This window comes from Polyodon spathula, chromosome 3 (assembly GCF_017654505.1).
Source record: "Polyodon spathula isolate WHYD16114869_AA chromosome 3, ASM1765450v1, whole genome shotgun sequence".
NCBI lineage: Eukaryota > Metazoa > Chordata > Actinopteri > Acipenseriformes > Polyodontidae > Polyodon > Polyodon spathula.
In genome coordinates this window covers 18151556-18179289 of record NC_054536.1, presented here as the reverse complement: position 1 = coordinate 18179289, position 27734 = coordinate 18151556, and the positions used below count along the sequence as shown (strand labels likewise).

General features: G+C 41.4%; 1 protein-coding gene across 1 annotated transcript in view; it reads left to right on the top strand.

Annotated features, from left to right (window-relative positions):
- Positions 1-27734, top strand: part of LOC121307897 (rho GTPase-activating protein 39-like) — a 71347-nt gene that overhangs the window by 13376 nt on the left and 30237 nt on the right. Inside the window, exons 2-4 of the mRNA XM_041240228.1 lie at positions 6534-7019; positions 17251-18637; positions 21382-21943. Coding sequence (XP_041096162.1) covers positions 6534-7019; positions 17251-18637; positions 21382-21943 — 2435 coding nt within the window. The remainder of the gene's footprint in view (positions 1-6533; positions 7020-17250; positions 18638-21381; positions 21944-27734) is intronic.

The following is a 27734-nucleotide window of genomic DNA, read 5'->3' as shown; positions in this document are numbered from 1 at the left end:
CTGGTCCTTGTTTCTTTTTTCAGGTCGAAAAAGTCCCTTGGGTCGACATTGTCAATACCTTTTAGAATTTTGAATGCTTGAATTAGGTCGCCACGTAGTCTTCTTTGTTCAAGACTGAACAGATTCAGTTCTTTTAGCCTGTCTGCATATGACATGCCTTTTAAGCCCGGAATAATTCTGGTCGCTCTTCTTTGCACTCTTTCTAGAGCAGCAATATCTTTTTTATAGCGAGGTGACCAGAACTGCACACAATATTCAAGATGAGGTCTTACTAGTGCATTGTACAGTTTTAACATTACTTCCCTTGATTTAAATTCAACACTTTTCACAATGTATCCGAGCATCTTGTTAGCCTTTTTTATAGCTTCCCCACATTGTCTAGATGAAGACATTTCTGAGTCAACAAAAACTCCTAGGTCTTTTTCATAGATTCCTTCTCCAATTTCAATATCTCCCATATGATATTTATAATGTACATTTTTATTTCCTGTGTGCAGTACCTTACACTTTTCTCTATTAAATGTCATTTGCCATGTGTCTGCCCAGTTCTGAATCTTGTCTAGATCATTTTGAATGACCTTTGCTGCTACAACAGTGTTTGCCACTCCTCCTACTTTTGTGTCGTCTGCAAATTTAACAAGTTTGCTTACTATACCAGAATCTAAATCATTAATGTAGATTATGAATAGCAGAGGACCTAATACTGATCCCTGTGGTACACCGCTGGTTACCACACTCCATTCTGAGGTTTTTCCTCTAATCAGTACTTTCTGTTTTCTACATGTCAACCACTCCCTAATCCATGTACATGCGTTTCCTTGAATCCCAAAGGCGTTCAGTTTGAGAATTAATCTTTTGTGTGGGACTTTGTCAAAAGCTTTCTGGAAATCTAAATAAACCATGTCATATGCTTTGCTATTATCCATTATCGATGTTGCATCCTCAAAAAAATCAAGCAAGTTAGTTAGACACGATCTCCCTATCCTAAAACCATGTTGACTGTCTCCCAGGACCCTGCTACCATATAGGTAATTTTCCATTTTATAGCCCTCTTGATTCTCAATCAGATTTAAATAGGGACTTTGACTAGGCCATTCTAGAACCTTGATTTTATTCTTTTTTATCCATTCTGAAGTAGATTTTGATGTGTGCTTTGGATCATTGTTGTGTTGGAACGTTCAGTTGTGCTTTAAACCAAGTTTTGTATCGGAGAGTTTCAGATGATTGGCCAATATCTTTTGGTATGCTACGGAATCAATTTTTCCATGTATTAGAACTAAATTTCCTGTGCCATTAGAAGAAAAACAACCCTATAGAAGGATATTACCACCTCTGTGCTTGACAGTAGGTATGGTGTTCTTTTCTTTGTACCCCTCACCAGACTTTCTCCAAAAGTAACGACTATCAGCATTACCAAATAGCTTGATTTTTGTTTCATCACTCTACAAAACCTTTGACCAGAATTCGTAGCCATCGTTCAAATGCTGTTTTACAAAGATTAAGTGCTTGTCCTTGATGTTTTCATCAGTGGCTTTTCCTTGGCATGTGACCATTGAAACCTTCACCATGCAACACTTGACCTGTGATTGAAATGGAAACCCCAGTCCCACTTGCAGCCAATTCACTTTCTATATCTTTGGCAGTAAATCTCAGATTGGTTTTAACCTTCCACACAATTCTTCTACTTGTTCTTGGTGAAAGAACCTTCTTTCTTCCAGACCGGGGGAGTGTTGTGACAGTACCATGAGTCTTGTACTTCTTGATAATAGAAACAGTAGTTGAAATTGGGATACTCAAATCAACACAGCAGCTCTTGAGCCTCTATTTAAAAGTTTTAAACAGCAAAAAGTAAACAAATCAGATTATGTGCGCACTTATAGTGGCCTCTATTGAAAGCCATCTGTGACAAAAACATGTTGTGCTATTTTAGAGTGAGCCAGAATCTCATACGACAGAAAAAAGGCAAGCACGTCATTCTGAAATGCCTTGCTTAAACAGTACCCAACTTCCTGAAAATATTGTGCAGTGATTTTTTTATATAGATTGTATATATTATCAAGGCTTAAAGTCAATGTATGTTTGGTAGCATAAAAGGTTGATCGACTAAGAACAAATATTTGCTGACTTGTGTGAAGATGAAGCTCACCAAACTCTCTTACTTCATAGTAAGGTTCTGTGGCTTTCACAATGGAAAGTGTTTGTTCGCTTTATTGAAGTAAAAAAAATATAGTTTTTACAAATGTTTACAATTCTGCTTTGTTGGATCAAGTAACTGAAGCGTTTTTAATTAAAACTGTTTACCTAGTAGACATATTTAGTCTTTTCAATGCAACCAATACACAGCTACAAGGTACTGACACTAGCATACTGCAGTGCAAGGGGCGAGTGATGCTTTTACCTGGTGTTGTGCCAAATAGTGTCATTGGAAGAATAGTGTCTCATTTGTAGTTAGAACACATGCTCAGTTGTGCAAATTCTTCTGTGCATGTCTAGAATATTTTTTCCTTCATGTTTGCCAAAACTGTCACCTTTCATTTTGAATCAGTACTTTACATTTTTTAACTGAGGGTAAATACCCTAATAATTGTTGCAAAAATCAACAAAGAAGTTTAAGAAGATCTGCCAACAAGTCCTCTTTGGAAGGTAGCAGAGTACAGTAATGAAAACTTTGTTACAGAACCCACCAGATTAGTCTGCAGATTAGTCTTCAGTTTTTCTTTACCCACCAGATGAGTATGCATTTTTCTTGTAACAGTTTGACACCTTAATGAAAAGTTATTATGTTTCATAAATAGAGAATTGGTAATATTTATTATACTAGTCATATTCTGTATATGATCTGCTCAAATGTACATTAATGAGTGTTTCACTGTCTGCTGGTCTGTCGGTTGTCATAGGTAACAATTAAAGTTCATAATTCAATAATAATATAAACAAACTAAAAGTATAGAAAATTACCCCAGTGTACGAAAATAAAATTGGGAAACCTTTTTAATTAAAAAAGGGAACCGTCCACACAAACACACACACAAACACACACACACACACACACACCCCATCAAATGCAGTTCTGCAGATTTGTCCTATTATTAATTAAGATCATTGAAATAACATGACCATTAAGTTATTCGACCAATTGAATGAGTTGTCACTGTATATAATGCAGCCCATTTTTGTCAACTTTGTTTTACAGCAGTCCCTGACGATGATCGTAGCTTCCGACCAAACATTGAAAGGGGTTTAAATGTTGTTTTTAGGATTTGTCCTACATTTGAGGAATTTGAATTTATAGACAAATACTGTCACTGCCAAATACTGTCATGATTGTGTATCTGTTTCTGTTTGTGTCTGCCTGTCGTGTTTTGTGCTTCTCAACCTGCTACTGTACATTTTTCTTTCAACCTTGTCATTTATAAAACAGTTCTGCAGTATATAGCCTTGAAATCTTGTGTAAACTGAAATGTTGGTTTAATAAAAGAGTTTCAGAAAGAATGCTTTCTGAACAATAAGGTTGATGCATACTGTAGCAGAATTCAAAATGCTTTTTTTTATTAAGGTGGAGAATCTTTTACTACAACGCGCCTTCTGCTGCGAACGAGGGGTGTCTGTCATCGGATGAGTAAAGAGCATTGTAATACAGCAGGCTGTTCCATTGTCTTTTTGCAGCTTTGTATTCCTGGGGGAGGGGTTGGAGGTGAAGGCTATGACTGCCTCTCAGAGCTACTGGATCGCTGTGGGTTACTGACCCTCACTGCTAAACGCATTCTCCTGGCAGTGGCTCGGCTGTGGCTGTGTCACTGCAGTGATGGCAGCTGTCCTGTTCGCCTGCAGACAGCACAATCTGTACACAACTCAAGAAAAGAGAAACAGATGTCTTTAAAAGAATAGGTTGACAAGGTTCTGAGTCAGAAAGCTGTTCTTCATTCTTCCTTCAGTACAGAAGCAGCTGCTCAAGAATGATCTTAGTGAGCATGTAAATCTGTTGTAAGTTTTAATAGAATAAACATTTAGCCCTACAGTGAATGTTTTGTGTAAACGGTCGTTTACCGTTTGAATTACTGCCGTACTCAATGAAAAAGCAGACTAATATTTACTGTGTGTATAGTCATCTTTTACAGTGCTCTCCCTTTTTCCTTTCATGCATGCAGATCTAGTATGGGGCATATAAAGCAATGGAAAAAAAAAGAAATTCTTTGAAAACTCTACTGTATTAAGTTATGTGTCCAAAACTACCTTCTTTTCAGCTATTCTCAATATTTCTTGAATGAAAAGGTTCATTACAATTTGCTATTTGTGTTCCGCCTTATAGGTGTTACTGTAATGGCATTATGGGGTGACTGGTATCCATGAGCATGCCGCATTACTTTGTAACAGCTTATCTAGCTGTGATGAAACTTGCTGAGACCGTTCTTCAGCACAGGTTCTAGTGTCAGGTAAAGTGAGGTGCCTATCTGTCTGTATTTACCTGCAGTCGGTGTGACCATACTGTAGAAGTAGGTTGTGGTGATCTGAGTTTTCATAACAGTGGCATCTTTTCACAAATAAATTAAGGATTTTTTTTTTTTTTTTTTTTTTTTTTTAAGAAAAACATTCATAAATATTCTTTTAGGTTAAACTGTGTTTGGAAAAACGAGGTTAAACTAATAAACCCTCTCTGAAACAGTGTAATAAAGCCTGATTACCGGACGTTACCTTGGTATAGTTATTAACCTTGTCATTCTGATAGCACTACTGTAGCTGTATTACCTTTCCAATGCAGTAAACTGTTAGACAGTAAGGCCCTCTAATTAGGGCTTGCTTGCTTAAACAAAGCTTGGGCTGTCACTTCTTTTAAAGAGCTCTCTCAATCAATGCCCTGAAGGGATTTATTTTTCTTGTGTCCAGAATTGTAAAGTTCAAGATCCAGTAAGTAATGGATAGAGCCAGCACACAATGAGACACACAGCGAGACACACAGGGAGTAATTACGGAATCCTGCCTAGCCACATTCCTCCTTGGGTTAAAGGGCACATTGAAATAAAGAAAGGACTGAAGGAAAGTAACACTAGATAGGACGGATAGTTTCAGATGCGCATTTGTAGTGGACGAAAACAAAGCATTTTAACAAAAGCCCTTGTAATATACTGTAGGTGCAGTGCAGTGACACGGAGGTGCTTGGAGTCATTGGTGCTGCCAGCTGCTTATCGTCCTGTTTCAAGTTCCCACAAGCCAGAGCTGGGTTATCTTACTGCTGCACAGCACACCCTCTCTGTGAATGTGACAGCACAGGGAAGACGTTATCTTATACAGTCTTAGGACAGAGGGGAGAGACACTACTGCACACCAGAGTGGTGAGGTTGTGCAATGGGCTACACTACCTCCTGGCCTTGCTGTTGATGATAAATCATTGGGATCCTTTAAAGATCAAACTTGACAAAGTTTTGAGATCAACCAGCTACTGGGAAGCGCTGGGGCATAGATTTTCTTATGTTCTTAAGATTACAGTATGTTTATTGAGAAATCAAAACCGTTTACCATGGAAACTTTGCATTTTTCCAATGCTTTCCCCTTGGTACAGTAATACTAAGCATTTACCATAGTTTACCATGGTTCACCATGTTACAGTATTTCATTCGCTTTGCCATCAATTGATAGTACTGTTAAAAAAAAAAGAAAAAAGTATAGACTGAAAACATTCATGTTTAACATTGTAGTGGGTGATCTCAATACCTCTTATTTCCTTAAAATTCACAGCCCATAGTATTTATTACTGTATTGCTGCTCCTCATTTGTTAGCCTTCTACTGCATACTTTCATCTGGAGATACTTACAACATTTTTGTATTCTTGAAAAGCAACAATTTTCATAAAATAAAATCCTGCCAGATTCAACTTGTATTTCATGTTTAAGGCGTCCACTCAAACAGTGGAAGTCAATACTTTTTGACAAAGGCGGCTTCTTGGCTGGTATTATTTACGGGTCATTAATAAGACAGATTATCTACTAGACCTTTTCCAATTCAGTGCACTTGTCTTGCCTCTTGGAGTGTTTAAATACTGCCTGTGTGTAATACTGTAGTATCATGTGTAATGGTAATATAGTTATAAAGTGCTACAATAAGAATGCTTTTGCCTGGCTAAATTCCCAGCTCCCAGATACTGTAACTGTCAGTTAGTGTTTGTGTGTGTGTGTCTGTGTGTGTGTGTGTGTGTGTGTGTGTGTGTGTGTGTGTGTGTGAGTGTGTGTGTGTGAGGGTGGGGCTCTTTTTATAGTGTCAAAAATGTCCCCACAAGATAGGAAAATCTGACAAAACCTACCTTAAGAGGATAGTATATGCCTCCTCCCCGAATTGCTTAAACATATATGTACGTAGATCGTTAGTGTTTGTCTGTTTGTGTGTGTGTGTGTGTGTGTGGCAGTCTGTTTGTCTTTGTCTGTCTGTCTGTGTGTGTATGTTTGTCAGTCTTTCTGTGTGGGTCAGTGTGAGAGTGTGTCTGTGTTGGTGTCTGTGTGTGTCAGTCTCTCTGTGTTGGTGTCTGTGTGTGTCGGTATAGGTGGGGTGTACAGTCCAGCACTCTAACATGCCTGCCCTCTCTCCTATTCTGTAGGCTGGAATGGGTGGAGATCATCGAGCCTCGAACCCGAGAGCGGATGTACGCCAACCTGCTGACAGGGGAGTGCGTGTGGGACCCTCCTCTGGGGGTGCGGATCAAGCGTACCAGCGATAACCAGTGGTGGGAGCTGTTTGACCCCAACACCTCGCGCTTCTACTACTACAACGCTTCCACACAGCGCACAGTGTGGCACCGACCCCAGAACTGCGACATCATCCCCCTGGCCAAGCTACAGACTCTCAAGCAGAACACAGGCTCGCCACGTGCCTCCGCGGAGAACAGCCCAGGCCGGAACAGCAACGTGAGCCGTGAGGGCAGCACCTCCTCCTCCCTGGAGCAGGAGCTGGAGGGGAAGGCGCTGCCCCAGGCACAGGCACAGACTCTGCAGCAGCAGCAGCAGACGTTGGGCAGAGACGAGCCTGACAGGTGAGGGCAGGAGGAAGGGACAGCGGTAGTGCTGTGGTCACGGTGATTTTAGCCTTTTTGTGTGGCATTTAATCCTTTATACCAGACAAAGCGTTCGCAAGGTTGTCCCTTCTAGTAGTCTTTGGTATCAGCTGTGTCCAAAATTGTTTAATTGAATAAATTAAACCTCATTCCAGACCTTAAATACTGGTAGTTAGTTATTTCATTTTAACTGTGACAGTGGACCTGGAGTGGAACAGGATAAGGCCTTTTCATTTCATAGCACATTTTGTAGTGTTGATAAAAACATACTTTTCATGCAAATCGTAATTGTATTTTATTTTTTATAACTTTTAAACTTGGGGTTTGGCCTATTTGGATCCAGTTTCCTGTTTTTTTCCAGATTTCTAAATGACTATCAAAAAGATATTATGCAGAGAATACATAAGTAACACCGGGAATAAGTAACACACATTCTACTGCACATGAGAGGGTATCTCTCCCTTCTTTTAATAAGGAATTTGATGGGGTGGCACCAGGTTTATTTTACTCCAGAGATTTTTTTACTGTAATATGGCATGGATTTTACATTTGTTCCCAAACTAATACAGAATTAAAGAACATATATTATGTGTTCAGATTTTGAATATTCCAATGTTTGCCCCAGCACTAAAAACACCCTTCAAAGAGTTGTTGAGGATGGGATGGAGGGTGTAGAGATTCGAGAACAGGTTTACAGTACTGATTCCAGAAATGAATAACTGGATAAATACTGTTCAGTGCCACTCTGCATTATCCCATGCACAGTGTCTGGTTCTTCATGTGTGTCATAGTTAGGCTTGCTCCTTTTCAGGGGCTCACAAAATACCGCAATAAATCACTCACCTTCCATAGTGACATATTTGACTGGGGTTTTTCATTGGATCACCATGAAACCAGTTAATTTATCAACAGGCTTGACCACTTTCAGTTTGAGTCGTTTCTGACCAGCTGAGCTGATGACACGCCGTGATTGAGTGGGGCAGAGATATTCAAAGTTAACCATAGGAAAGAGTCAGGTATGATTGACACCCGTTTCATTTGCTGTGATTTTCCTCAGCTTGGATATCTCTGCCCCGGATACATTTATTCAGCTGCCAGTCAAGCAACAAAATCTACTGAAAATCATCATATTGAGTAGAAAAGCCCCTAAAACCAATTTCACAATGAACAGGTTTCATGATGTTTCAAAAAAGAATCCAAGTCGACGCAAATAAATACTTCACTCTAAAAGGTGAGTGATTTATTGCTGTGTTTTGCAAGGCCGTGAGAGAAAAAAAAGATTGAAAAGGAGCAATTCTAGATACTGTATAGACCAGCATTCTCTCTGCAGTCGCTCTGTGCTTTTAGAAGTGGAGACCTGTCAGCAAGTCATTTAGCATGTGTCACACTCTTGATCTCCAGTAATCAGCTGCGCTAATGTGCAGAGAGAGAGGGCCGTGTGTGGACATGTACTATACACAGCATGTAACCCATGTTGGGGCAGCAACAAGCGGAATCCCCTTTTCTGACTCCCTCTGTGACAATAAATAATCTTGCAGTGACTGGGTAGAGGATAAAGATATATATTGTCTGCTCACTCACACCAAGAGTCTGGACCCCTCTATCTAAAAGGCTCAGAAAGGAAGCGTTCGCTTGTAGCCTGTAGCCTTGGCAACGACTCTGACAGCGCTAGTTGCCGGAAACCTGGCCCTGTCCTCCCTGTATCTCTGGCCCTATCCTGTCTGTCTCTGGACATATCCTCCCTTTCTCTCTGGCCCTATCCCCTTTCTCTCTGGCCCTATCCCCTTTCTCTCTGGCCCTATCCCCTGTCTCTCTGGCCCTATCCCCTGTCTCTCTGGCCCTATCCCCTGTCACATTGACCTGGCTGCAACAGAACTTCCTAGTGTAGTCATCCAGTGTAACCCTTATAAAAGTTTACCACAGTATTTTTGCATTTTTATATTTTTATATTTTTGCTTTTCCCATGATTACCATGGATGCTTTTCCCATGATTACCATGGATTCAATGCTTTCCTATGCTTTACCATGCTTTCCGTGTGCTTTATTATACTCTGCTGTGCTTGTACTATGAGAAACTTTTATATGGGGTTTGTTCTAGTGCCTCAGGAGTTATACCCCAATAGTAAAACTTGGATTAGCAGGACCCAGGATCTAATGGGAATGTAGTTGTACAGCTGGGCTAATCTGGGGGAAATCAATAACCAGGACAAATTAAAAGCCCCATTGGTGCTTGTGGCAGAAGCACTGCCGGTGTAAATAGGGTGTGGGGGTATTTTCTATTTAAGTTTGGCATGGATGAGGTTATTTCCATCCCTGCCAAATACACATGTGGAATGTGGCTGGGTCTTGATTGAATAATTTATCATCAATCAAGTCCCAGCCCCATGGTATAAAAAAGGGAGCTGAATCCTATGTTCAGTAGAAGAGAGTTCATTGAAGGCGAATGCTCAGCCTGAATGGTGGGAGTTAGCAGAGGGAAGTTTTGATTTGTTTGTTTGAACCGTTTATTTTGGCCCTTATGTCTCTTTCTTTGTGGTTTGTTCTGTTTGTTAATAAAAGTCTGCATTCATGCTAAAAACTGCAGCTTTCTGTCTCTGGGTCTGCTATCCTGCTGCTGACCAGCCTTAATCGCAACTCTACCCTGCTGCAGTGCTTCATATACAGTACAGTAGAAAGGCTGGGTGCTTGAGTGCAGTGATTGCACATTATGTAGTGATTTCACAGAAAAATGGACCAGCCGCATGCTGGCTGGCTGAATGTTATCCTCTGTAAACTCAGATGGGATTAGCTGGATCCTGCTTTATATTCAATTAGTGTGTTAACAGAGGCAGCTCAGTGTCTGCTCTCTCTGGTTACAGAGTAGTGCTCTATATAAACAGCTATTTGTGCACCTGGTATATGTACTTAATGTGCTTGTAATTACACTCTATACTGGAGTCAAGCACAGTTTCAGTTTAGACCCTACACCGGCAGCAGTAGCTACAGTGCAGTTACCCTCAGTTCTTTTATTAAATTAAATAACCCCTTAAGATACTACATGACTGTAGATTCATCTCTATAGACTTCAAAACAAATGCCAGCTGGAGCAACACAAATTAGCATAACCCAGGGGGAATGTAAACCAGGGACCATTGGGATCGCTTACCAAAAAACATGAAAATTACAGTCAAATTTATAATAGCTTTTAATGCCCACGTGATTTATGTACCTTGCTGCTGAAATGTCAGCCTGCCGTCCTTCTGCAGAAGGCACCACCCATGTCAGACCAACAATGTCGCCACCTTGTGGCACAGTGAATTATTGTTGTCTAGTGCCACTGGTCTCTTAAGTGGGGAGCAGCATCCAGGACATACACTATCTGATTGGTTAAAAAAAAAAAAAAAAAAAAAAAATGGAATAGCCTCAATAGCCCAGAATGCTTATCTATAGTGGAAAACAGTGCACTGTCTGTAGCAATACATGGAACAGATACATGTCACAATACATGGAACAGATATGCTTGCTCAGTGGCAGTGGATTTTTGCTGGACGCGTTGATCAGTGCGCAGAGGGTCGAGCCAGTTTTCCCCCATGCTTTTCTCCATGGTTATGCTGTGCATTTATGTATAGTTTCTGGTGGTTCGCCGTGTTTTTTAATGTGCTTTACCATGCTTACACTATGCTTTATTACACTTTGCTAAGTTATGCTTTTATAAGAGCTATTTTGTAGCAGTGGAGCTAAGTGGTGCTGATTGACAATCATAGCGGTGTACAACCTTTTTTTTGAGAGACAGAGAAATGGAGATAGAGAGAGAGCACAACACTTCCTTTATGCACCAACAACTTGCAGATTTGGATGAATTTGATGTGATTTGTCAGTGTTAGTTTCATTTTCCTCTTTTTTTTTAAATGCACCTAAAACTTGTTTTTTACAGTCTGCATTTGAAAGACTTGGGAACACTCTTGTGCAGTATCGATCGAACAGATAAAAATACAAGATTAGCTGACCTAATAAGTGCAATATGATGTACAGTATAGCAGGCACTGCTACGATACAACAGTCTGATATTTCTTTATCATCTGGCCTGTATTGCATGGAAATTACATCACAATTGTTTGCTCGTCTTGTTTATTTAAATGTAGTGGAGTTTGTTTTCCAATGAGCTGTATTGTGGTTTACATGCACTTTGCTGCAGCACATTGATGCTGCTAATGAAAATCGACTCGTATTAATCTCTGCTATTTGTTCCGTTGAGGCAGTTCCCTATTTTATTTTCTCAAGGGATATCTCCTAGAATGATTGCAGCTCATTAGGATTGGTACTCATTGCCTAGACACTAGTATGTGTGTGGGGGTGGGGGGGGGTTGATATTTAAATTGCATTAATTAGTCTGATGTGTAAATTATATTTTCGTTCATTTGAAGATATTTTTTACATGATAGATCTGCACGGTTTTATTTTATGCAAGTTGTTGAATTAAACAAACACGAGAAGAGGGGGATCTCTCTCAGAAGAATAGGGTTTTTACTATAATACATAAGGGTGTAACAATCCAGTATGATCTGCATGTGTGATGGTCCTGGTGAGCTCCTTGTGTATGATGCATAATAATATCAAATTATTATTCAATGACGGACTGCTTTGTTGAAAGACAACCATTAAATGAGATGGGGAGAGTATGTATTCATACGTAAAATGTATTCTTTGTATGACTGAAGCTACTTGCTTGCAATGCGTGTTTGTGACTGGTGAATAAGTGACTGGACTCTTGATCCTTAGGATTTCTCAGCACTGTCTTAGTACCACTCAGCCTAACCTACCAATATACCTATCTGTAAAGTGAATTTTTGGAGGTTAAATCTATATAATAAATATAATATTCTGTGTTTGGAGAGTTGGGATGTTTTATATTGCTACAGCAAGGCAATCAATAAGGAATACAATATAATCGTTGGTTTATTTGCATTAGTGCAGTATCGGTACAGTTTAAAAAAACAAATATATATATATATATTATATATATAGATATATATATATATTCCATATATATTAATATATATATATTTTTTTTTTTTTTTTTTCCATCTTTAGGGAGCGTGTCTGTCGACTTGGACTGAGTAAGGAAGATTTATAGAAAACATCTATAAAAACTGTAACAGCCTAGTACCTAGTACTCAATGTACAGTAGTTAGCTCACTGAGGAGACTCGGTGAGCTAACTACTGTACATTGAGAGGAGGAGAAAACTCGGGCAGACCTACGAGTTCTGTCTCTGCTTGTGTAAACCCTTCATCTGCTAATGTCTCATGTCAGATGCAGAGTTCATATTGTCCTTGTTATGGAAACGGTGCCCATCACAGTTAGGTCATGTGGCTTTTTGTTTTTCTGGTAATGTTGACTTCATACTTGGTACACAGCTGTATTCTGTGATTCTCCAGGTCAAGTTCGACAGTGGATATCGTGTCAGTAAAAGCTGCCTTCACTAGAGAGTAAAATCTCAGACACCATTTGAGGTTGTGAAGTCACAGAACTCCTGCTTTTTCATAATTGTTGCTGAATAGTTGCACACAACTTTCACACAGCTTATATAGGTCAAGTGGATCACATGGCATGTCACTTGACCCATACAATTTGCATACATTACAGACTAGGGGATTTTCTAGAAATGTGCTTACATTTCTTAATGTTTTGGCAAGTCTACAAACAGTATGTTTGTGAGTGCAAGTTGCCCCTTGAAATATTTTCCAATTTCATTCATAAATTAAAATAATTCTGCCTTCCAGGATGAAAAGGCTGCATTATTTACTAAACAGAGATGTGGGCAGACATGGTATGAATCATGTGTCCAAAGAGCCTTTTGTGTAAGTAATCTGTTTTCAGGGTTTATTCCACTCTACTGAGATAGAGACAGGTTGTTTGACTCGCTGCTGGTATGAAATATGGGTTTAATAGTTTCGCTTTTATCCATGGCTGTGGATACAATCAGGTAGGACACAAAATTAACCACATGGGCTTTAGTGGATGTGCTTTATCTAGTGTATGTGTAGAAAGATATTGTTTTAGCGGGATTGGTACAGAGTGCCCATCTACTAGTTTATATGTTAATATGTCGTCTTATGGCTTTCTTGTATTGTTATAAGTGATGCCGTATTCTTATAAGCTATGCCATATTGTGCAGTTTTGGGGAAGCTAGTTTGTTATAACAAGAGACACTACACACTTTAATACTTTTTTAAAATTAAAATTTTACTATAAAACATAAAGTGATGCTTCAGATCATAGAGATCAGTCAAGGTGCATGATTGCTGGGTGGTGTTTTGAAATCAACGCGTGAAGTTGTAATTCACTAGAGGGGAAATTATTCATCATAAGCTGGCTTATACCTGGACCCACAGCCCCATACCAGGTATGGCTGGTTTATATACTGCAGTGAGTCTGATCTGCCGGTACAAGGCTATTGGATAACTAAGGAGAAATCTCTGCTTTTTCTGTTCTGGGAGTCATGGGTAAAAGTACCCCTAATAGTGATGAGATTCATTTTAGATGAGTTTTAATAAACTTAGCGGTATGTAAACAACTAGTGTTCATACATACTGTACAGAGTACATGGAAGATACTCATCAGGCACTAGGAGGAGATTCATTACACTGTACGCATGTAGTCTCATCTACTTTAATGGAGAGTTTCTCACAGTAGCTTTTGATTGGTTACAAAGAATCTGAATAAGTTAAATTATAAACGTTTAGGAAATAAAACAGAACGTAATATCCCTACAATGCCATGCATAGCAGCTTTTTCCAGCAGTTTCATACAGTCTAGCGGTTTTCTTCTGACAACCTCAGCGTGTTATCCAAAAGAGTGGTGTATCCTCATAGGTTTCTCTCATTCATGACTCGTTTCCATGCTCCATGCTGCAGTCCTTTGGCAGTCTCTGAGGGGCCAGCCCTGGGGCTGCCCGACTGCAAAAAGAGATTGCTTTGCAGGAGGAGCCCGACAGCACTTCAGTGTCAGGAAACCTCACGGGGCACCAGGGGAGATCAGTGCTGCGCTGCAGTGAAAGGTGTGTACTACTGCATAGCTCTGGGTAGAGACAGGGGTATGTGAAAGGTACTGTAGTGGGTGTGGGTAGCTCAGTGGTTAGTGCTGCGCTGCAGTGTGGAAGGTAATGGGTTAGAGTGCTGCGCTGCAGTGTGGAAGGTAATGGGTTAGAGTGCTGCGCTGCAGTGTGGAAGGTAATGGGTTAGAGTGCTGCGCTGCAGTGTGGAAGGTAATGGGTTAGAGTGCTGCGCTGCAGTGTGGAAGGTAATGGGTTAGAGTGCTGCGCTGCAGTGTGGAAGGTAATGGGTTAGAGTGCTGCGCTGCAGTGTGGAAGGTAATGTTAGGTTAGAGTGCTGCGCTGCAGTGTGGAAGGTAATGGGTTAGAGTGCTGCGCTGCAGTGTGGAAGGTAATGGGTTAGAGTGCTGGTCTGCAGTATGGTAGGCGTTCCAAATTCTAAAAGGTATTGAAAATGTCAACCCAAGGGACTTTTTCAAAGTGAAAAAAGAAACAAGAATCAGGAGTCACAAGTGGAGATTAGATAAAGGGGCATTCAGAACAGAAAATAGGCAGCACTTTTTTACACAAAGAATCGTGGGAATCTGGAACCAACTCCCCAGTAATGTTGTTGAAGCTGACAACCTGGGATCCTTCAAGAATCTACTTGATGAGATTCTTGGATCAATAAGCTACCGACAACCAAATGAGCAAGATGGCCTCCTCTCGTTTGTAAACTTTCTTATGTTCTTATGTTTACAGTTGTGAAGGCAGTGGGTTTGGGTAGCTCAGTGGTTACAGTTTTACAGCTCCATGCTCTGAGAAAATAAATAATGAGCTCTGACAGAATGAGCATGACAGTGACAGTCCTAATCCTTGTGACATCACAGTGTGCCTGGCCCTTTCCTCACTACAATTCAGTGCTGACGGAGCAGACAGCAGCAGTCAGAGCATTGCAACCAAAATGAACAGCAGTGATGGGTTCACAATCTTAGATGACAAACCAAACTAGTGTGTTGGCTCTGAAATCATTGAAATGCAGCATTCCTGATTCAACGTTAAGCTGACTTGACCTGGGAGTTTTTTTTCTCCCTTGGTTAATAAGGTGGTCATGCTGGTAAGCATTCCACAGCCACTCTTTCAAGCTGTTGGTCACAAATCGATCCTGTGCCAGCAAGAGAGAAAAAGGAAGAGAGAGAGTGCAATTGATTGAAATCTGTCAGCCAAGTAATTATTTATAATCTTGCAAGAAAAAAAGAAGAAGGTTTCATGTTGTTGTGAATTTCCAGTTGACAGAAAATCCTGGACTTTTTTTTTACTCTTGCTTAAAACTCTCATAACTATTTAAACCATCTTGTGTAAATAAAACAAACAGTCACACTTCCCTATACATTCTAGACACATGTAAGGCTGTCATGTTTACACATTTTACACAAACAGTCGTAGGAATTGTGCTGTCCGGGAAAGCAAAACTAACATTGCAGTGTTACATGCTTATACTCTGCATTGCTCAGCAGTGCTCAGTATTTAGTAACCAATAGATAGCACTAACATTACAGGGGTATTGATAATTGTTTAATCCAATCATACAGCCTCCATTTGAATGTCCCCATTGTGGTTTGAGTGTGGGTCTGCAGTACTGTATACAGGTGTACTCCACTTATAATGGACTCCAAGGGACAAATCAGTAAATGAAGTACGTTGTAAACACAATTCAAAATGCTGTATGTAATTGTGAACATAAGTACCTTAAACATTTACTCTCTGTAAACGTGTCATAAATGTTAAAAAAAATGTTTGTTGTCCCCATCAAATAAATGCATAAGTACCGGTAAATATCAACAATACAACAAAGCTTAACTGCCAAAGAACGGGAGTTTATTATTTGTACAGAACACGCCCCTGTGGGCCATACAATGTAATAAGTAGTACCATTTTCTGAATCTATATTTTCTCTAAATGTAATTCAAATTGTATGTGTTATATGTTTAAACTGTACAACGACTGTGCCAACAAAAATATAGATGAATACAAGTAAACAACTGTTTTTCTGTTATTTACTGTCCCAGATGTAACTTATTTGCACAAAATAGCTGCCTGTGGAACAGGACAACTTACATATTAAACACAAAAGACCTGCCTGTGGAACAGGACAACTGTAAGTAATAAATGATATATACTGTGGCAAAGTGGTTTGCAGTGCACAGGTGACACAGTGCTCAAACAACAACAAACAACAGAGTTCACAGTCCAGACCGTTCTTTATTTTGGTGCACAATTTGGCACTGTTAAATAATAACGCGGACAACTACACAGCTAAACAATACAGGGTTTCAGTTGTAAAATAATAATAATACAGGCACGGTTCCGCGTCCTTTGTCGCGGTGCTCCCGTGCTGGTGGTGAATACAGTGATTGTGACTTGTGCAGTATTTATAATCCGGGTTGGATGCTGGCTTGACAGTGACAGCTCCCGGTTGTTACCCGATTACTAATTACAAAGCTGACACTGTTAATACAAAACAAAACACTCACACAAACACTCATGGTTAGTTTACAGTTTTTGTAATCCGTCCGTAACCACAACAAAGGAAGAGTTCACTCGGCCACATCCCCTAATATGCCTTCAGTCACACCCCCTTTGGTAGCGAGTGTAATCACATCTCCTCCAATCCATGACTGACACATCGCCTACCGCAGTAAGGCGCTGACTTCTAGTATTGTGGCTTCACCCCCTTTTTTGATGTCCAATTTCTGACTGACCCTGCAATGAACTGTCTGGGGCACACTGTTCCTGTTATACTGTGCCCTCACAGGTAGAGATGGAGATTGTTGATGAGGATTAATTTGCTGTCTGTCACAACGTTATTCTCCATTAAAACCCATGTTGTTTGGCAGGGACATGCCTCCTCAATATCTTGTAAACAGAGCTCTGTTCTAACAGGATCTGATATAAATGGCGTGCACCTGTATAAGGCGATGGATTTGAGTAGCTCAATGGTTAGAGTGCTGGGCTACAGTATGGGAGGCAGTGGGTTTGAGGAGCTCATTGGTTAGAGTGCTGGGTTGCAGTGTGGAAGGCAGTAGGTTTGAGGAGCTCAGTGGTTAGAGTGCTGGGTTGCAGTGGGTTTGAGTAGCTTAATTATGTTTTGTTGTGTTTTTTACCAAATGTGTTTTTCATGTCACTTCCTCTCCAACAGGATGTCTCCTTTCCGCTGGAACACAGGCACCAAGGAACGGATGCTAATTAAGGTGACAGACCGTGAGCCCAGCTTCCTGGCTCACCAGGGCAACGGCTTCGAGGGTCCTGGGGGAGGAGGGGGCGGCACACGGTCACGGCGCTCCTCTGGAAACCAACCCATGCCTCCTGAGCCGGAGAACTGCTCTGTCTTCTACCCTGAGCGCCGTCAGTCCCCTTTCCTGAAGCGGGTCGAGCTCGGGGGCTCCCCTCTGATCGGTCGAGGGGACCCCTTTCAGCACCGCCGGGCCTCGGGCGACTCTCAGCCTCCCTCACCCCGCTGTGGCTACGAGCCCCCACTCTACGAAGAGCCCCCCTCCGAATACCAGCCCCCCATCTACGAGGAGCCCCCGACAGACATGCACTGCGAGGCATCCCTCTATGGCAAGGCCTGCTCTCCTCAGCAGAAATCCCCTGGACGTAAGCCCCAGTTGCCACTCTTTCACTCCCCGAAGCAGGGTTCCCACTCCCCCTACCAGCAGTTGGTGCTCACCAAGCAGAAGTGCCCGGAGAAGTCCCTGAGCCTGGAGTACAGCCCAGCCGGCAAGGAGTATGTCAAGCAGCTGGTCTATGTGGAGCAGTCCGGCTCCAGCCCGCGCTTCAAAACAGCCGACCGGCTGCAACGCTACCAGCCATCCAACACCATCGCTGGCTACGGGGGCTCCTACACCCTGCAGCACAGCCAGTCCCTCATTAGGGACCCCCGCACAACTGACCGCAGCAACAGCAACCCAGGGGAACCCTGCGAGCTGCGCCATCTGCTCTACGATGACTCCATGTCCTGGTCCAGCCAGCCGGACACCCTCTCATCCACAGGGGGCTACTCCCCGGGCAGCCGCAAGCGCAAGAGCCGCAAGCCCTCTCTGCCCCAGGAGATGCCTGCTCACTGTGGGGAGAGTGTAGGGGAGTGTGAGCCTGCAGGGAGAGGCACCATGGACAGACAGCAGCAGCAGCAGGGAGGAGTGGTGTTGGCCGCAGAGTCACCCCTATCTGGTTACCCCGAATCCTACCTGACTCAGGGCAGGCTGGCCTGGGAAGCCCAGCAGGTGCACCAGCTACGGCAGCGCAGTAGCTGGGACGCGGCCCAGCAGCAGGGGGCCTTGCAGAGCCAGCTGCAGCAGGGCGTCGGGGGCAAGGACGGGTACGAGAGCGATGGTGCCGTGCCCCATCCCCTGCCCGGACCAGTGGTCAGAGCTTTCAGTGAGGACGAGGCGCTGGCGCATCAGGATGCCCGGCACTGGAAAAGGAGCACCTTTGAAAGGCTGGGTTTCCCGCAGGTCCTACTGGAGAAGAGCGTCTCTGTGCAGACCAACCTGGCCTCTCCGGAGCCATTCCTGCACCCCTCCCAGGTGAGTCCGCACAGCCTGACCCACCCAGCAATGCAGTGAGCATGCAGGTGTCCCTTCTACTCTGATGCATTCCTTTCTGTGTTGGTGATCTTGGTTTTGATTGTACGATACTTGGACCTCGTACACACATAGCTTAAATGCGGTTGCGAGTTCACCTTTTGATCTTAATACAGTTTAAGTACACACACAGTGTGGTTGCAAAAGACAGCGACAACCGTACTCAAACAAAATATTATCAACAAATTTGTCCTTGTTTATGTAATCTGAAACAAAAATGCATTGGAAAAGCCAAGTTTTCCCGCTGCTGTCCGGCTCATCATCAACCAGTCAAATCCGTCCTCTGCAACCCCTGAAAACAGCAACACACATTCTCCCCACTCATTCACTCACTCCCCCTTCCCATGCTAAGTAATGATGTGACCCGTTCCCCTTACAATACATGTAACATATAAAAGACAAAGACAAACTGAACAGACAACAACAAAGCAATTGTCTGGGTCGTCACAATATATATTTTTTAATTTGAAAGTAAAAATATATGAAAGCATGACGACCTTTATGTACAATAATTTTCACTAACATACAATTGAACAAGAACTGTTGAGTATTTATTTTCGTTTCATACAGTATTAAATGGCATTGTTTACATGAGATAAAAATATATATCAAGATAGATAAAAAAAAGAAAGAAATGTCTATTTATGTATTGATTTTATATATTAATTTATTTCAATATTAATATATTTATTTATTTATGTGTTACTTTTACCAAATATATAGGCAATCATTCAGCATAGCTAATTCTCAGAAATTAACGTTCCTTTTTGTCCAGTGGGGCCAATAAATAACATTACGGTACTATCATCAACCAGTATATTAAGATTAACTGTACTTCCTTGAGCGTTACACTGACAGGAAACCAAAAATTCTAGATGAGAATCTCAGAATGATGGTCATGATGATGATGAAGATGAATGATGACTCAAAAAATCTCCAAAATATAAGTCCCAAGAATTCTCAGCTGGCTGACTTCATTAGAAGCTCCCGAATTAACCAAGTAAAAAAGTTGATAGTACACTCGTGACTGCTACCCATGCATTATATATATATATATATATATATATATATATATATATATATATATATATATATATATATATATATATATATATTTTTTGCTTTTTTGCAGGCAAGTGTTCCATTTTAAAACAGAAATAAATAATTTAATATAAATGATATAGACGTCACAATAAGTGCGTTCCCTAGTATATTTCCATGTTGACAAAACAAGTTAATTGTCGTTAAACTCGGATGTCCTGTAATATATATATATATAATAATATATATATATATATATATATATATATATATATATATATATATATATATATATATATATATATATATATGTGTGTGTGGATAAAACTCCCTGGGGTCTTCAAATGTATTATTTTTTTTTTTTGCGTGCAATGCTTGTGACTAGTTTAAAATATCAATAAATTGTTTAATGTGCATGATACAGACATCAAAAGAAATGCGTTCCCTAGTATATTTCCATGTTGACAAAAGAAGGTAATTTTCATTAAACTCGGATGTCCTGCAATGTACATGTGAGTGGATAAAATTGCCTGGGGTCTGCAAAAATCTGCAAAAGAAAAAGGACATTTTTACCTTACTTTGGCGATTTTTATTTCTCTTACTGTATGACAGGTATTGACTTTTTTCTACATTTCTCCTAAGAGTGTTGGGAATTACAAATTAAAAGTGAAATGGTGCTTTTGCCTGATTTACTCTTGCTGTGCCAATACCCTGAAAATACGTCAACTATCCTTGCTGTATAGAGAGTCTGGCAGTTCTCGCGCTTCACTGATAATAACTTGCCGTGAGGAACTACTGTTCCTCTCAACAAAGGTTCTCCCTGCACCTGAATAACAGAAATTAGAGCAGAACTCGTTGTTGGCTCACTGCTAAATTATTCTAAACCCACAGTTGTATTCACTCAGACCTCTTGTAACAAGTTTTATATGTGTGCTATTGACAGACTTGTTGTCTTCTCTCATTAGAGCTAGAATATCAACATGGTGCTTGTTTGTGGGTGTGCATGTTTAATGGGAAGAAAAAAATGAGCAGGGAGCATCATGAGTCAAACTGGAGCTGCTTTCTTCTTTAAGTGAGAATATACTGGAAGAACATAAATATCTCAGTCTTTGTTAGCCCAATATTGGCCCCAGGGTGGAATGAAATTGCTTCATGAATTAACTCTGCTTTTTAACTCCTATTGCCTCACCTGCTGAACTCTTTGACTCGTGTTATTATTCTCCATTTGAAAACACATCGTAATGCCACAAGAGCAATAACCCTCTTCTTTCCCTGGTTTCAGTAGAGGTAGGCATGGACACTGTCTGTGTAAACAGAAAGTTTAGCCATCCTACCACTTTGTTTACTAGTATTATCACTCAGTTATAATTATAAAATGGCAAGAATAGAGGGAGTAATATCATTGGCTAACAAGTTTTCCAACATGTGCCATACCTGCATGGCTTGGAACTTTGTCCTGAGAGAAAAAGGTGATAGAACTTGGTCCAGTGCTTGACTATTTCTAACCGTCGTCGTCCGCCCCTCGAATTTATAAAATTTCAAATGTATTTATTTAGCCAGGATAGAAATCTAGAGAGAGGGTCCTGGCAAGATAAAACAGCAAAAAATACCTCTCTCTCCCTCTCTCTCTTTTTCTCTCTCCACAGTCAGAGGATCTGGGTGCCTGCGCTCAGTTTGAGTCCAGCCGGAATGCCCGTAACATGAACGCGAGCGCCAGCTGCGTGTTCCCGGAGTTCACACTGCGCAAGCCCTCCTCAGAGACGGACATCGAGAACTGGGCGTCCAAACACTTCAACAAGCATACACAGGGTCTGTTCCGCCGCAAGGTCTCCATCGCCAACATGCTGGCCTGGAGCAGTGAACCTATCAAGAAGCCCATGATCATGACCTCCGACCGGGGTGTCAAGAAGGAGGCCGTGGAGATCTTCAAGCTCATCCAGATGTACATGGGAGACCGGCGGGCCAAGACGGACCAGCTGAACGTGGCTCTAGAGATCGCCATCAAGGGCTGGAGCGTGCAGGGGCTCAGGGACGAGCTCTACATCCAGCTGTGCCGCCAGACCACAGAGAACTTCCGTTACGACAGCCTGTCGCATGGGTGGGAGCTCATGGCCATCTGTCTGGCCTTCTTTCCACCCACACCAAAGTTTCACTCCTACCTGGAGGGCTACATCTATCGGCACATGGACCCCCTGAACGACACTAAAGGTAAGGAGGAGTAGGCAGTGGGGGAAGGAGCTCTTCTGACCAACATTGCAACTAAAAAGAGTGTCATTTAGAATTAATTTATTAAGTGTATTTCTTTCTTCCTTTTTTTAATGTCTCTTTATCTCCTTTTTCTGTGTCTTTCTTTTTATCTGTCTTGTCTCTTGCCTCACCTCAGTCTGTCTCTGGTTGCCGTTTGCTTTTTGCTTTCCCTCACACTGTGTGTTCCTGCTGCATTCTGGAACATGTTCCCCAGCCAAAGAGCCCGAGTTCCTGACTGCTGGGATACACTGGGTGGGTGGGAGGAGTGGGGTTGGGGTATTCCAGTGGGTAGAGCTGGAATACTCTCACACCCTGACAGACAGGAGTGAATGGCGTTCCAGTGTGTACACGTGTGGATAATGCACTGGAGTGAGAACAATGTGACACAGAGCCACAGCAAGATCCCACTAGACCATTGAATATTTTGAGATAAAATGTAATAAAGAAAATTGTGGGCTGTGTGTTTTTTTTGTGGAGCAGTTCTTACTTTATATTTCCTATGCTTTGTACCGAACCTGCACACTAGCTGCTGAAGTGCATTGTTAAGTAAAGGTTTCTGAGGCTTGAGAACACTGTGTTTGCTCAGCACATGAATTAATAAGTATGAGCTGCTAATTAACTCGTACCAGACGAGAGGCTGGCGGGCTGCAGGAATTTTAACTCTTTAAGCGTGATTTGCACAGAACTAAAAACCAGGTGTCCTCGGAGTTGGTCAAAAGCAAAGGACGTTGAGTAACCTCCCAGACATGAATTGGTTTTATCAAGGAAAGTTGGTAAATTCTAAATGAAATGAGATGTTGTGACCAGAGAAGGCGCTTTTGTGCATGATTTATAAACAATGAACCGGGTTTATATAACTAATTTTGTTGCATCTTCTTTTCCAAAGGCTACAATAACCATTTCATTATTTCCACACATATCTTCAAATACACCGTTAAAAGCAAACAGTTATGTTTTGCATTTTTGCCTATCCCCAATTTTGGTTATGACCAATCGTATTTTACTGACCTGTGGAATCTTAGGACAGATCATACCAATTTTAATATTATGTTATAGTTTATTGCAATGGCTAGTATTGCATTGAGACGAGTATCCCAGAAATGCTATATCAATTATAACGTAACAGTGATATGGTCGATTCGCACGGGATTAAAAAGATACAGGACGCCTGAGTTTATAATTTTACGAAAGGTCCCTATGTCCTGTCAAATAGTCAAAGGATCTGTGAGAAAAATGATCTGGGATAAAAAGAAAATGACAGTTCGCACGGGACTAAATTTCACCGATGTTGGTAAAATTCCGACTTTGGGGATTTTTAGTGCTGTGCTTTCTAACAAGATGTGAAAAGGCAGGAATTGTTTTGTTTCCTTGTTAATGTCAGGGAGTGTCTGATGTATGATTCATTGCAGTTCAAAGAAACTGGGTTTGAAAAGACTACAATGGCTAGTCTTCAATAGAAGTTTTCTTTTTTAAATCGTGAGCTACAATCACTGAAAGAAATGGTTGGACTTGATCAATCAGGCCTTGTAACAGCTGCAGCAAGGAATTGTCCAGAAGCTGTCTGGATACTGTGTGACTAGATGGAGAGGCACTGAGGTTCTGTCATGATCTGAACCCTGCTTACAGTACTACTGCAGTGGGTTACATCTACCTCCACATGGACCCCTATCTCAGCCCATCCATCTATCTGTCTCTGTCTGCATCCTCTCACCTCCACTCTCTCTTTAAAAACTAGTCTAGGCACACTTTTGAACCCTAAAGCAGAGGACCACAAAATAATGATGCACACTGAATTTTGGAATAAGAAAAGCCATGATAAATCAGCCCTTTGTATCCCTCTTCTCTTTCTTCTGATTTTCTCACTATCCTCCCTTTCAAACTCTCCCTCTGTCTCTCCCCCTCTTTCCTCTCGTATTCAAACACTTTCTATTCATCTCTCCCTCTCTCTTTCTTGCACTTTCCTCCCAGTCTCTTCTCTCTTTCTTGTATTCAAACAAACTATTCACCCCCTTCCCCCCTCCTCTCTCTCGCTCTCTGTTGACCTCTCCTCCCCCTCTCTTCAGTCGAGCTGACCTTTGCCCTATGTGGGTATAGTGGGGTGACAGGAAGCTGAACGCAGTAACAGGAGGTGGTATTGTTGCACTGGATTCTCAGAGTCTGACGAGTCTGAGACTCGGTGAACTTTCTGGATTGATTTGCTCATTGGATGTACTGATGTTTCTGCCCATCTCCCTTGTTTACTGTGGTTGAGCTGTGGGAGGGAGGTGGAGCTGAGTTACTGCGATACTGCACACAAACACCCATGTACAGAGACACACATGTACAGACACACACAGCTAAATACACACACGCACACAGAGCCAGCCATGAGTCTGCAGCCCAGCAATACTTAGACAGCAGTCAGCTGAAGCGTTTGTCTACTTGATGTTACAGTTTTCAAATCACTGACTGATAAGACAGTGTTGGTAATTGTTTCAATTTCTGGATGAATGCAGGATTTTTCTCAGGCTTAGGGAAGGCAGACCTGTGTCCACACACTACTTAGTGTACTGTATTTGTGGAATCCCAAACTGTAATTGATACAATAGATACTGCTTGCCTGCTCCAATAAACTGGTTCAATGCAAACCGCTGTACAGGCCCCTTCACAACAGGTCTGTACTGTACTGGGCGATTGAATGAAAGCTGCATCTTGGATTTAAAGTTTGAATAGATGGATTTCCACAGTGGCATGTGACAAATGTACTTTAAACATTACAATGATACGTCTCAGACTTCATGCTAGGGTGAATATTTTAAATGATTTACATTATTGTTTAAATTAACAATATTGTTCAGAATTAAAAGAAATCTCGGGCTTTACCAAAGTACTGAAAAATCCTAATAGAAGTTTCCTATAGTAAAAGCATGGTAAAGCATAGGTTAGCACTGCAAAGCACAGAAGGGTGTGGTAAAACATTAAAACATGGCAAACTGTGGTAAATTCATAGTATAACTATGGGATAAGTGTGGGCAAACTGCAGAATTACCAAGTGCATTGTGCTGAACCTTTATATGGGTAAAAGTCTTACAGAAGATCGATGGAGGGATTAAAAACAGGGGGCCACTCTTTGTTCTTTGTTTATCTGTTGTGCTTCCTTGGTACAGTAGATTTTGTTTACTTTTTGTTTGTTTGGTCATCGTTTCATTTGTTCCCCAGTGAACCAGCACATTAGAGATCTCCTGGAGGCGAAAATCAAGAGGAGGCAGAAACCGCGAAAGAGAGGCAGGCCCCACAGTGAGGAGACTGAGGGTAGGGGTCGCTCTCTGGCTTCTTGTGTGGGTCGGCAGCCTTCTCGCCAAGCCATGTGCGTCCCTGACTCTGTCCATTTGCGTGTGCCGCTACGAGAGTTTGTGTGTTGCTGTGTGTGTGTGTGTTTGTGTATGTGGTGTCTATTTCACTGTTTCGCTTACTTTGCGGGAGATTCTGAGCATAAGTGTTCATGTGCCATCTATTTTTCTTGCAGTGCATTTACGTTTGTGTCGCTGAGAGTTATATCTGATGTTTATATGTGGTATGTCAGTTGTGTGTGTTGCTCTCTGTCTGTCTGTGATGTCTTTGTTTCAGTGTATCGCTGAGTTGTGTGTGTTGCTCTGTGTCTGTCTGATGTCTTTGTTTCAGTGAGTTTATGAAAATGTCTTTGCGTCAGTGTTTGTGTGTATCTGTTTGTCTTTATCTGTCTGTCTGTGTCGCCCAGTGTACTGTATGTGTAGTGTTCCGTGTTTTTCTTTAAAAAAATTAAAAAAATTAAAAAATCGTTGAATTTTTTCAGAGTTTATACATATATTAAAATAGGGATAAAATTGGTAAAAAATTGTTTTTAATTGATGCAATTCTAGTTTCTGATTAATATTGTCCCGGGCATGTCTGTTGAAGAGTAATCTGTTTAAGTCAAAGTCACATTTTCTCACGTTAGCTGATACTTTGCAAACGTTTGGGCAATCACTGTGCTGATGGAAACAGTAAGGTAGAACATGACAGCAGCACAAATCAAGCCAGGTTTATTCGCCTTGAAATCGTACAAATAAAATAAAATTGACAGAACTGCGTGGTGCAAGCCATCGGAAGACATGTCAAAAATCACACTGGACATTTACATCAATGCATTCCATTGAAGTTTACCAACTAAAGCATCACCATTTTTTGTGAAATATTTACTATTAAGATTGTCAGCATTAGGCAGTGTTTTAACTGATGGACAGAGTGTACTGTCACACAAAGTCACCACTACATACCTCTCTGCAATAAACAGTGGCTGTCCAGCAAATCACAGCGCTCTGACAAACTCATTAACACAATCATTCTGCGCATAAATGGATTGCTTGTCTCTCAGTTCATTTTCTTGTTTTAGTTTAATGTGGTGCTTATTTTGCAGTATGTTTTTTTTTGTCATTGTGAACATCTACCTCAGTGCAGCAGTATTTGCAGCGCTATACATCCTCTTTGAAACATTCATTTTGAATATTCATATACTGATTTATGTTTTCTCCCCATTCCTCATCCACTAAAAATATCATATTTTCAATTTAGTTTTTGATCAAGCGAATAGTTACTATGCCCAGCAATTGTTACAATAATCAGATTTTGATTGGCCAACATAATCAGGTGATAATGTGTTTGTGAAGTGACAGAGAACCATGTTTTGAACGTTATTTTATCCTCTGACATCTAAATGTCTGCTGTATCCTATGGTAGAGTGTAGGGCTCCTTATTACAATGTCAAAATTAAATAGCATTTTAATCAAAATATTGTATATTTCTTAGAAAACAGTACCGGGAAAATATTTAATAATAGACAAAAATCGGGTATTAATCAGTAAAAAACGATATCCAGTTTAAAAATAAATCCTGTAGTGTTTTGGTAAAATTCGGAATAAATCACAAATGTGGAGCACTATGTATGTGTGTCTTTAGTTGTTTTGTTGTCACGCATTTTGTCTCTTTGTTTATTTGTGTGTCTCTGTGTTTACTGTGTGTATGTGTCAGTGTCTTAATCTTTTGTGTACAGTATGTGTGTTCTGTGTGTGTGTGTGTGTGTGTGTGTGTGTGTGTGTGTTTGTGTTAGTATATTTTGTTAGTATGTGTGAGTCTGTTAATTTGAGTGTGTGTCTGTGTAGCTGTGTTTCAGTGACAGTGCTGTACAGGGGCTCTGCGTGTGTGTTTGTGTTACTGTATATTTTGCTCTATGTATGTGTGAGTCTGTTAATTTGAGTGTGTGTCTGTGTAGCTGTGTTTCAGTGACAGTGCTGTACAGGGGCCCTCATGTGAGCTCTGTGTGTCGTTGTCAGTGACAGTGCTGTGCAGGGGCCCTCCTGTGAGCTCTGTGTGTGGTTGTCAGTGACAGTGCTGTGCAGGGGCCCTCCTGTGAGCTCTGTGTTTCGTTGTCAGTGACAGTGCTGTGCAGGGGCCCTCCTGTGAGCTCTGTGTTTCGTTGTCAGTGACAGTGCTGTGCAGGGGCCCTCCTGTGAGCTTTGTGTTTGTGTGTCAGTGACAGTGCTGTGCAGGGGCCCTCCTGTGAGCTCTGTGTGTGTGTGTCAGTCACAGTGCTGTGCAGGGGCCCTCCTGTGCTGTGTGTGTGTGTGTGTGTGTGTGTGTGTGTGTCAGTGACAGTGCTGTACAGTGGCCCTCCTGTGAGCTCTGTGTGTCTGTGTATTAATGTTCTCCAGGGGCCTTACTGTGTGCCTACCCACCTCCAGGGGCCTTACTGTGTGCC